The sequence below is a fragment of the Colobus angolensis genome, unplaced genomic scaffold (assembly GCF_000951035.1).
Source record: "Colobus angolensis palliatus isolate OR3802 unplaced genomic scaffold, Cang.pa_1.0 Scaffold26, whole genome shotgun sequence".
In the NCBI taxonomy this organism is placed as follows: Eukaryota; Metazoa; Chordata; class Mammalia; order Primates; family Cercopithecidae; genus Colobus; species Colobus angolensis.
This window is the reverse complement of record NW_012115821.1, coordinates 17,427,847-17,439,652: the sequence shown is the minus strand read 5'-3', so window position 1 is coordinate 17,439,652 and position 11,806 is coordinate 17,427,847. Positions and strand designations below refer to the sequence as shown.

At 40.1% G+C, this 11,806-nt stretch overlaps 1 protein-coding gene across 1 annotated transcript in view; it reads left to right on the top strand.

Annotated features, from left to right (window-relative positions):
- CACNA2D3 (calcium channel, voltage-dependent, alpha 2/delta subunit 3) overlaps positions 1 to 11,806 on the top strand; it is a gene marked incomplete at its 5' end in the record, with an annotated part of 947,927 nt that overhangs the window by 854,767 nt on the left and 81,354 nt on the right. The window contains one exon of the mRNA XM_011947304.1: positions 9,176 to 9,238. Coding sequence (XP_011802694.1) covers positions 9,176 to 9,238 — 63 coding nt within the window. The remainder of the gene's footprint in view (positions 1 to 9,175; positions 9,239 to 11,806) is intronic.

Genomic DNA, 11,806 nt, shown 5'->3' with positions numbered 1-11,806 from the left:
GTCTTTTTATACTCAGTGTGACCTTGAAATTCCAAGTTAGCCATAAACAAGTATGGTAAGGCATCTTCTCTGCTGCCAAATTTCTGTCCTGGAATCTTAATATAAGAGGGAAAAGTTGACTTAAATAGTGTTAAATAGAAGCATGATACAAGAAATAAATACCAACTGGTACTCAGTGTAGAAGAAATAAATGCTCTCCCCCAGCCCATGCACAGGAAATGTGGCTACTTTGCTGGGGAAGATGTGAGGCCCAGGCCAGGCACAGTGGCTCACGCCTGTAATCCCAGCACTTTGGGAGGCCAAGGCAGGAGGATCACTTGAGGCCAAGAGTTCAAGACCAGCCTGGGCAACAGAGTGAGACTCGGTCTCAAAAAAAAAAAAAAAAAAGAAAAAGAAAAAAGTAAGTGGCCCCCTTTGGTGGAAATGGAAGCTTGGGCATGTTGTCCTTCAGGAGCCCTGGCCAGTTCTCCGCCTTGTTCCTCTTCCCATCATTGTCTGCTACAATGTAGAGCAATCTTACCAAAATGAGTGGTTCGTTAAGTGTATTTTTAGACTCAAGCCTATAATGGACTTATTTTTTTCTTCCATAGATTATTCCATAGCAAGTTGCAGATGTGGATAGAAAAATCCCCCTAAGCTTTGTCTTGGTTCAGATATTAGCTTAAGAATTGCTATGCCCAGGGAGTCTAGGAACCTGTAATTGGGGTTGATACCACTTGACCTAACTGACCCAGATGTCAGTCTCTTTTATTGTTTTTACTTGCTTTCAGCCACAATAATAACACCCCAGACACTTGGTACATTGATTTTTCTGCCATTTGTTGTGGTTTCCCTTGGTAGCAGGTGTCAGCCAAAATCTTAGATATCCATAGAGTTTAGATATAGATATAGATACACACACACACATTATATAAAGGGATTGCTTTTTTCAAACAAGGAAAGCCTTCCTTCAGCAGGCAGCATCCCTAGACCCTAACTGTGTCCTGCTGTCTTTTAGAAAGTAAGGGTGGGGGTCGGCCAGTAGAAGGAGTGTGGGCTTTGGAGTCCCGTAGCAATGGACTCAAGTCTCACTTGTGTGTGTGTGACCTTGGAGAAGACAACACCTCTGGGGCTCAGTTTTCTCTTCTTTCCAAGAGAAAAATCCCCTGCTTGACACTGTGAAGTGAGGTTTTCATGAGTTGATGTCCTCCTGTAGCTGCCATCCTCCTATTCTTCTTCTTACATTCTTATTGTTACTATTATTAGTGACAGTCATGCTTTATGAAAAACCTCTTTGTGTGATAGTTTTCATCTGGTATTCTCCCAAGGTGGCCACTCCCCTATTTTTGCAGCTTGGTTTTCCAAGTTCTGAGTTAAAACAGTGTTTACCGCTGCTCCAGAGCTCTCAGCTCTGTTGCTTCCACACCAGAAGTGGGAGTGGGAGGGAGCAGGGCAGACGCCTGAGAAGTGAGTCTTCTGATCTCCCTTCTACTGCTGCTGGCTGTTATGAGGAGCATCATAAGGAGGGCCTTGTTCTAAGAAGAAAGGTCAGAAAAAGAACCAAATGTTTATAGAAAATAATAAAACATTATTTTGAATATTTTTCTCTAAATAAAGTGGAAAGTATGAAACTGGGCTTATTTTTTAAATAAATTTAGGTTATATTTGCAACTGTACTCTAATTTTCCAAAGAAACAAATGGGGATTAGGGGCCAAGAGTTTAGTGTTTCTGATAAGATGATAAAATACCACAATATGAAGTCCTTCACTTTACATTTGATTTTTCTCAGAATGACCACAAAAAGGGTCAAATACAGTAAAGAATTTGATCAATTTTCCCAGGTACTTTTCTTAGTCCTTTGCTGTTGAAATTATTCTCTTTGGAAGTACGTCTTATGTCTTCTTTGTGGCAAGTATTTTTTCATCTTTCTGCCTCTGACAGATTCTGATGTACCAATGGCTTCCTGTGTGATTGGAGCTGTTCAACATTACTTTTATGGACTTCATGAAATCTTGCCTCTTTCTCAAGATGTTCAATGGACTTTATAATCTATTTGCCTTGTACCTGTATTGCATTGCTCAATATTTACAATATTAGGCAAACAGAAAGATATTGACCAAAGATGTAGGTCTAATAGCAAGAGTGTTAATTAGTTAGAGATGTTGGAATAGGGACTAAGTTTATAATTAGGAATAGAGGTTATGATGATTGATGATTTGTGGCATTATATGCAACTGTGGGGATTTGTATATTGAACATATCTGAATATGGAGGCAACTTCTGTACTCAACAGTATTTACTGATTCAACAGAGGTTAGCCTCCCCTTGCCTCAGTGTCTGTATCCGTAGAATGAGCATCATGATGTTACTGGAAAGGGATCCTAGTCCAGATCCCAAGAGAGGGTTCTTGGACCTCACACAAGAAAGAATTCAGGGAAAGTCCACAGAGTAAAGTGAAAACAAGTTTATTAAGAACATAAAGGAATAAAAGAATGGCTACTCCATAGGCAGATCAGCCCTGAGGGCTGCTGGTTGCCCATTTTTATCATTATTTCTTGATGATATGCTTAAACAATGGGTGGATTATTCATGCCTCTCCTTTTTAGACCATATAGGGTATCTTCCTGATGTTGCCATGGCATTTGTAAACTGTCGTGGCACTGGTGGTAGTGTAGCAGTGAGAATGACCAGAGGTCACTCTCATCACCATCTTGGTTTGGGTGGGTTTTAGCCAGCTTCTTTACTGCAACCTGTTTATCAGAAAGATCTTTATGACCTGTATCTTGTGCTGACCTCCTAACTCATCCTATGACACAGAATGCCTTAACCATCTGGGAATGCAGCCCAGTAGGTCTCAGCCTCATTTTACCCAGCCCCTATTCAAGATGGAGTTGCTCTGGTTCAAACACCTCTAACATTTCCCCCCCTCCCTTTTATAAGAAAACCCTTAATCCTAAGGGTTGCAGAGGGATAAAGATGCATCTTCTGTAACTTCTTCATGCTGAATAGGGGCAATGCCATTCCTGTCTAACTATTGGGTCTCTTGCCTTCAGAGTAGAGAGGAGCTCAATCAGAAAGCACTGGTATGGCAAGGGCCGTTCATAACTCTGAGTTCTGACAAAAGATGATATCTAGAAGACTAAAAAGTGCTCAATTTAAGAAAACATTTAGTAAGCTTGTCCAGCATTTCTACACAAAGAGTACAATAGCAATGTATTCCAAAACAGTAAAACAAAATAAGTAAAATTATCCCAAGTAAACTAAATAAGGCGTTTCATGAACTGGGCAAATATTGGAACCAAGCTGATACGAGGTTACTAGTTGATTCCAATACATGCCCAGAATTAGAATATTGATCCAAATTTTTACATTACCCATCCCTCTTGTTTCTTCTGAGCAGCAGTCAAGAGATCACTGGTTAGTTCACAAGAATGAACAGGGTTAGCCTAAATTACGGAAAAAAACTTAAAATCAACTGATGAGACTAGAACTTAATAACAGGTATACCACAATTCTTGAAACATAATTTTTCTCTCTTTAGTTTCCCATTTTTACTAGAGGCAAATCATGGTAAGACTAATTTGTTTTATTATACTTGGCCTGATTATTTGTATAAAGTACAGCAAGAATAATTATTTTTCACATAGGCTTTTAAATTTGTCTTTGACGAAATTTTGTTCCACAGAGGGGATCTCAGATAAGACTTTTTTAAAGCCAAGCCTAGCCATGGGTTTGTACCCCAAATACCTATGAGTTGAGTAAATTCCTCTCCTTTTGAGACCCCAAGATAACTTGGGGCTCCTGGACCTTTCAGAAGGTGACATTCTTTACTTACCACAGGTCAGGAACCCTGTACAGGGACTGTGTAGACAAGGTATAAGGCTAGTTTTTTTCAAGGGGCTTTTCTTGGCTCTTTAAGTCAAGTTTGATTCCTTGGTAAACACACCATTCCAGTCAAAGCCTTGGTAAAATAACCAGTTTCTCAAATTGTATTCTATTAGAAAAGAAAACAGATTCTTACTGCACTTATGCAAATAACTATATTGCCATAAGTTAAGATACTCTCAAATAGTTTCCAAATTCTGGTGAAACCAGGTAGAGAGAAACAAATATGCTCTAAATTTTTTTCACAGAAGTATAGTTTACTCAATTGTTAAAAGCTGTAAATAACTCAAAAGAAAAGTTTTCTTGGCCCTGGAAAACAAAAAGGATCAACAATATTTTAAGCAAAAAAGTAAAAGAAAAAATATTACTTCAGTTTTTTATTAGTTCAGTTCATGCAGTTGACTCCTGTACTGATTGAACAGAACTCCTGTTCTGTCATGAACACTTCAGCTCTTTGTGAGAGTGCTGAAAGTTTCTTCCTCTAATGTCACAATCCCCAACGTTATCAGAAACCTGCATTCAATAGCACCTGTCAGAGTTCTATAGTTGATTATAAACCATATTTTGAAGAAGATTAAAACAAGACAACAATTGTCTGTGGATGATAAAAAGTCTTAGGACAGCCACCATTAAAGTCACAGTTGATAAGGAAATTTGGTTACTTCTGTGGCATCCAAATTTTACATAACAATTGTAACTATTAACAACATACCCTAAGCTATGTTAGAATTATAGGAGCTTCTTATAATTTTGGAACACATACCAATAACACAACTATACAAATATATCCCAAAGAAAGCCAAACATTATTTCACATTTGATAATGCTTCCTGTTATGATTTTTATACCAAATAAGCCAAGTTTTACCTTTGCATTAGTGTACTATTAATGTTAAATCCAATTCTTAATAAAACTTTATAGACAAATGTATTCAATCTTAATCAGTTTGACCATAAGGTAAGATTTTCATAAACCTTGTATAACCCTTTACTTTTTTTTGTGAAAGAGCAGTTTAGTGTTCTGAGAAAAACCTGTTGTGCTTTTATTCCAATGTTTAATTTACAGAAAAACTGAATAATACCTCTTTAACTTTAGTCAATGTCCACACACAGAATTTCTTTTACAATTAATTTTTTACAAACCTTCCACAAGTCATTCAAACTTTTAGCTTTATCCTAACTTAAAACAGTCCTTTAACCCTTTAATCTAGGCAGAAAAATCCACATTCCTATGACTTCTTACAATCTTTTTATCAAAAGTATATTCTACTTTTCTTATACACCTTGTGTGTAGAACTGTTCCCTTGGTAGTCTCAAATACACGTTACAGTGTTAACTCTTAGCAACTTTTACTTTTGGTAAAAACCTTGGTAAGCAAGGGATTTTAATTATGTACTAGGTGCCGAGCCTAGGACACCAGAAGGTCTGACTGTTTCCAGCATAGCTGGAGGGCATGACTCTCCACATGTCCCCAGGACTTATCTAGAATCTCATGCTCCAAAATTGGTAAGCTGAACAGTTTTCAAAAGTCAAAGAAGCAGTTTATGACCTCAAAATATTTAGCGAAGCTAGTATCTGACTTGCATAATTTAGACCAGATGTTTATATTTTTGAAGATATTTTTATTTTATCAATAATCTTTAAAAAAGTCACCTGAACTAAAAGACATTACACTTTTTACTTTTCGGACAATACTTGATTTAAGCACCTATTATTTGTAAGCCAATGAATCAAAGCTCTTTTATATTACACATACAACACATATAAATACACAGACAGGCAGAAGATAAAGGACTCATTTCCTAAAGCAGGAATTGAACCTTGAACCCATGCTGCCACTGGGAAAAGAGAAGCACAGTCACATGATTATGAAGTCAAGTTTCCAAGGATATGCAAGACAATAGGGAAATGTCATCCAGTTTTATTTTGTTTTTTTTTTTCAGGGATGTGCAGCAAAGTTTTTAACTGACCAGTTTGCTGCGCCCTCTTAAACAGTGGGCTTATAGGAGTCCTAGGCTCGCACTCTATCCTAGAGTACCCCTCTTTCCCTCTTTTGTGACAGAACAATATAGGAAGACACACACAGCATACCAGATTCACCACAGTTTAAGACTAGCCTCACAAATCCTTTTTCCCACTAATCAAAACTTTACAGAGGATTTTTACCTAACAGAGGATAAATCCTTGACAGAGGATTTGTACCTAAACAGTGATTTTTTACCATTCATTCAACTTGTTGGGAGAAGGAGAGAGAGAGAAAGTGGGGTGGGGAGAGAGAGAAAAAGAGGCTAGAAGTCTGACTGGTAAGAAATTTTTACCATTTTATTGGCATCCCAGGATTCTGGGTTCCCTTTCCCTGAGCGGCCCTAGTGACTGGGCTGGCTGGACCACAGCCCTGGGAGCTAAGCTGCAACACAAAGGAAAATGATTTTCCATTCTGGCCAGAGCAAAATACATGTGACAAAACACAGACATTAGCCCCTCGGCTTAGCACCCAGTATCAAACTGGCAAGGCTCATACTTGTCCCCCATTGGACGCCATCATTGTTAATCCAGTCTCTGACAAGGAGTTTCAACTTGTTGGCTCTGGGCAAGATGATGGCCCTGGGTAACAGAAAAGATAAGAAAGGGAAAGCACAGAGAGCAAAGCATTGCCTGTGGCAGGGTTGGGAAAGTGAAGAGCTCAGGGAGGCCAGAGAAAGACCCGCCTATTGCAGTGAAATTGAAAAGTTCAGGTGGCCACTTGTCAGTAGTGAAGAGATCTTTTCTGGCAGTCCCATCAGCTCTCAAGTTTCCCTTTTTGAGGGGAGGAAAAATCTCCCCACGTCCTGTGGTCCTGGACATGCCTAATCCTGTCACCCATAGCCCTTAGCAACAAGTGCAAGACAGATTAATCCAAAGAGAATAGTAGTTAACATTCCATAGTGCCAAACCCATTCTTAGCTGAGTGAGACTTTACTGAGAGGGGCCTGTAACCCCTAAATCCTAGGAATGACTCTAACCTTCCTAAGTTGAGCCTTGAACCCAAGTTTGATCAAGCATCCTTGCCTTTCATTAATAGGAGCCTTTAACCCACCCTGCCGTGGGAGAGACTCTAACTCCCCTAAGTTGGGCCTCTAACCCAGTCCCATCCTTTATCCAGTTACATGCACCCCATTTACCCAAAGTCAGTCAATTGGTGCATGCAGATGATTTTCCTTTGGGTCGGGGGTCTCTTCAGTATCATCCCTTTGAGATTCACCAGAAAGATGTTGCTGGAAAGGGGTCCTGATCCAGACCCCAAGGGTTCTTGGATCTCATGTAAGAAATAATTCCGGGCAAGTGTATAGAGTAAAGTGAAAACAAGTTTATTAGGAAAGTAAAGGGACCAAGAATGGCTACACCGTAGGCAGAGCATCCCTAAGGGCTGCCGGTTGCCCATTTTCATGGTGTTTTAAAATTATAGGGTAAACAATGGGTGGATTATTCATGCCTCCCTTTTTTAGACCAATAGGGTAACTTCTTGACATTGCCATGACATTTATACACTGTCGTGGCGCTTGTGGGAGTATGGCGGTGAAGACGACCAGAGGTCACACTCATCGCCATTTTGGTTTCGGTGGGTTTTAGCTGGCTTCTTTACTGCAACCTGTTGTATCAGCAAGGTCTTTATGACCTGTATCTTATGCCAACATCCTATCTCAGCCTGTGACTTAGAATGCCTTAACTTTCTGGGAATGCAGCCCAACAGGTCTCAGCCTCATTTCCTCCAGCCCCTAAAGATGGAATTGCTCTGGTTCAAATGCTTCTGACAATGACATTCAGATCAGCAAGGTTACAGAGTGGTCTGTTATGACCCAGTGTAGACTAGGTTAAAACTCATTGTAGTACTAGTATAATCTAAGGCATTGCTGTCCAAAAGAACTTTCCACCATGATGGAAATGTCCAAATGTGTAGTCACTAACCAGAAGTAGCTGTGGAACCCTTGAAATGTGACTTGTGTGACTAAGGAACTGAATTTTTAGTTGCATTAATTTTAATTAAGTTTAAATTAAATTTAAATTTACATAAGGCTGGTGGCTACCATATTGGAAACACAGCTCTATGAGATTGCTTCCATAATGCTATCTCCTGACAATGGAGAAGGTTTATCAAGACTCCCTCCAGGACCAAGGTGGTGTCCCTGAGGCCAAGAGCTTCTTCAAATAGCAAGGCTGTGAACAGGTTACTCAAGTAATTCATCTGATCCCTTTGTATAACCGTGAGAAACTCTGCTGTTCACCAGAGCAGCCAACTCTTTTATAAAAGGTGCTAGCAGGGCTTTTAATTTTCTGTTGATTTTGCACAGTCACTGTCTAGTAATAAAGGACAGACTTTTCTGACCAACTCACTGCTGCCCTTTTGTGCCTAACCAAAACCACCCCTGTGGATAGGCAAATGTCCCAGAAAACATCAGCCCCGTGGTGGCCTGGAGCTGGGTGGAATTTAGCTCAGAGTAAAGATATGTTACAAATTAAATGTTGCAGTTGGTATGTAAAGCTGCAATAAATAGAAACTGAGTTACATCAAGGACGGAATTAAACCTTAAGTTTAAACTCCACAGCACTGTAATTAAAACTTAGCCTGTAGCAAATCATTCACTTGAGATTAAAGTAGTGTGGGGGAAGCAGAGGTTTGGGCTTACCTTGCTTTCTACAATTTATAAGTCTGAGCTACCAAAAGCTAACAGCCCTGCCCCCAAATCCAGCTCCCAATTAAAAACACAGTTTGAAAACCTTTAGGAGGCCTGAGGGGCCCCTTTAACAGAAGTCTGCCCCTTCCCCCCTGCCTCAGTCTATGAACAAATTAAAAAATATTACCTGGTCCCCTGATGGTCCTCTGAGCTGACACGGTGTTTTCATTAATACATCATTAGAGTAATGACATTGTGCTGGCGTTTTGCTTTCAAAACAGCCTGCACTTCAACCGCCAATACAGGCTCAGGGGCTTCTGAGCACTTTGTTCCTGGGAAATACTATTCAGGTCATATAAAGAAAAAAAAAAGGAAGACAAACTGTAATTCACCATTTTTTAATGCATATGCTTTTTATCCGAATCTGGATCATTCAAGACTTGTTCAGTGTTTTATTTTTGTTTGTTAGTTTTGCAAAGTAAACACCAGGGTTATCTTAACCCATGGCCTTAACGCCTAGAGCCAGCAGGCTTTTGCAATTGCCTAAAAACAATTGCCTTCCAAAAAAATAAGTTTATCTCAGGTTGGAAGTGTGTCATTCTGTTTAAAAGCAGTGTGATGGGCCGAAGTTGAAGCTGTTTTTTTTTTTAATGTTCTAGACTGTGAACTGTTACCTCATAGACAATAATGGATTTATTTTGGTGTCTGAAGACTACACACAGGTGAGTGAAAATTTTCTACCAACTCAAAGTAAGGAGCTCAGAATGTGCTTGGGTCGGGGGAACAAATTATGGTGTTAAAACTTTGAGACAATGATCTTTATTTAGGAGGTAATAGCAGGAGATTATAAAACCTTATTTCCATCCCTCTAAGAATGCCACAGTCTGCTTCTCAGCAGGCCCCAAAGAGTTTTTACCTCCCAGTGGGGGGCGAAGGGGGGTGACAGTGCCAGGGTCTGTTCTCTCACTCATAAAATGTTCAATTTATAGAACTCTTAGCCAAAGAGTTGTCTGTGCCACATAAAGAACTTTTGCCTCGAGGGTGGGGTGCCTTAAATAGTTTGGGCAACTGTAAGGTTTTTTTCCTTCTGATATTTCATCTTCATATGTGTGCACATGCATACGCGTATATTTCTACATAATTATTGTTTATGGCTTTCTTTCTGGTTTTTTGCTTTTTAAAAATCAGTTATCTGAGTTCAAGGATTAACAAGTTGGGTTCTGAACACCAAGGGACAAGGATCCAGAGATGGAAGAGGAATATTGTTCATTTGACTGCACCATGTGCAGTGTAGGGGTGGGAGGGAGAGAGATGAAAAGAAACCAAGCTGTGGGCTTGAGCACAGAAATCGCCAGTCTACGTGGAACTCAAAATAAGAGTTAAAGTCAATGGTACTGTAATAGAAAAACAGGTTTTTCCATTCAAATTTTCTGCATTAAAACTTTTCCTGCAATTAGAAATTACATTAACGTATAAAAAAAGGTAGAATATAAACAAGTTCAACAGTGCATATAATAAAGTAACACCATCAGAGGAGGAAGGTGGTTTCTGATGTTAGCTCTCTTCCTTAACTAGTTTTGGGATCATCAGCAAGTTCCTTAACTTGTCCAGACCTCTAGATAGACTCTGTACAATGAGGATGGTTGACTATGTAAGATTTCTTCTAACTCAAATATTTGAGTATACTAATACATTATAATGAAGTCTCTTTTGAATCATTTAAAATTCTTTAGTAGTCGGCAGTATGATAGGTTCACTGCTTATCAATTAGTTAATTGTCCTTAAGTGTGGCTTCTTAGGGTCTGAAATGAATGGTTTGGTGATTTATAAACAGGGGCTCCAGGAAACTTGAGGAATTGTGCTTTCATTTCCTGTCTTATTTTACAAGAATGTTGTAGGATTTTTCAATGCACCTTGGTTGCACTATTGAGACTCAAAATGCCCATTCCCGGTCTCCTCTGATGCTGAACATCACTAGACATGGGACAGTCAATGGACATTAGATAGGATGAATGGGCCCGTGAAACAAGGCCAGTCCCTGAGACAGCAGGAAAGTCCTTTGACCCATAGTTATATGCCCTTTTGACTGGGAGGAGGAACATAGACTTTCAAGAATCTATGGAGCAAGAATGCAAATTAGTTGCCTGGAAGGAGGAGCTCTAGTCTTCTGCTCTACTCATGTAGGGCTGAGGTAGGAATGATCCCGGGGCTCAGGAAGGATGCAGTGGATGTCTTCCAGGGGTGAGTCCTGGACCAGTCAACAAATGAAGGAAACAGTGACTCTGTTTCAGCCATGAGCAGCCATGGCCACTACAGATTCTCTGCTCTTTCTCTCCATGGAATAAACCTGCAATAGACCCAGTGAGCCTGCCAGCCTGCTCAGCCTGGACTTGTTTGATGTTGTCTGACTTCCTGCGCCCCAATTAGGATAATTCTTCTTCATCTAACAACCAGTTTCATTGAAACTGGCATATTACACGCACGAAATACAAATGTTCTTCTTGCTCCTAGCAGTAGTACATGCCCACAGAGTTTGCAAAAGTTTCCAAGTTTCCCTGTAGTGAAAAAGGAAGTGCTCAATATTCAGTCAGAGAAATGTTGTTTCCTTCTTCCTCCTTTTCTCCCCCTTTACATTTTGCCAAAGTTTATATATATGTCTTGCTGCCTGAAAACTCCCAGGAGTGTGGTTGAGGTCATTCAGTTAGTTGCAATGGAATTGGCGTTTAGTTAATACAAAGCCTAAGGAATTTATGTCATTTGGATTCTTATTGCAGTGCCCTCCACCCACCCACCCACTCACAAGCTACAAATCTTCAGAGCACGCAGAGTAGACATGGGACTTCTCTGCTGGTCAACACTGGCTCATTTCAGCATGTTGGCAGAAGGCCGTTGCTGCAGGCTCTGTTCCATGCACTGCATACGCCCTCCCCCATGGGACACCTTGCATGATAGTGGCTCCAGAAGTTCAGAGGGCATGCATGAGGATGTTAATTCTTCATTCCACCATTCTAAGTTTGCAACTCTTGGCCAGCACCAAGAAGTAGACTTACAAAAACATCAGCCTGGTGGTGGGGAATGACTGCAAAGCTTCGAATGACCTTAAGACAGCCTCAGGTATGGGGGTAAGCCATTAGAAGTCTGACTGGCCATGCTGTCTCCTCAAGGGACTGGATAGTCTTACTCTTGGTCAACATGTCAACTGCCTATAACAAAATGAAAGTGATCCTCAAAAAGTGATTCTGAGAAAGGACGGATTCTCAACTGCAGGAAATTTATAGGGCTGATGAAGT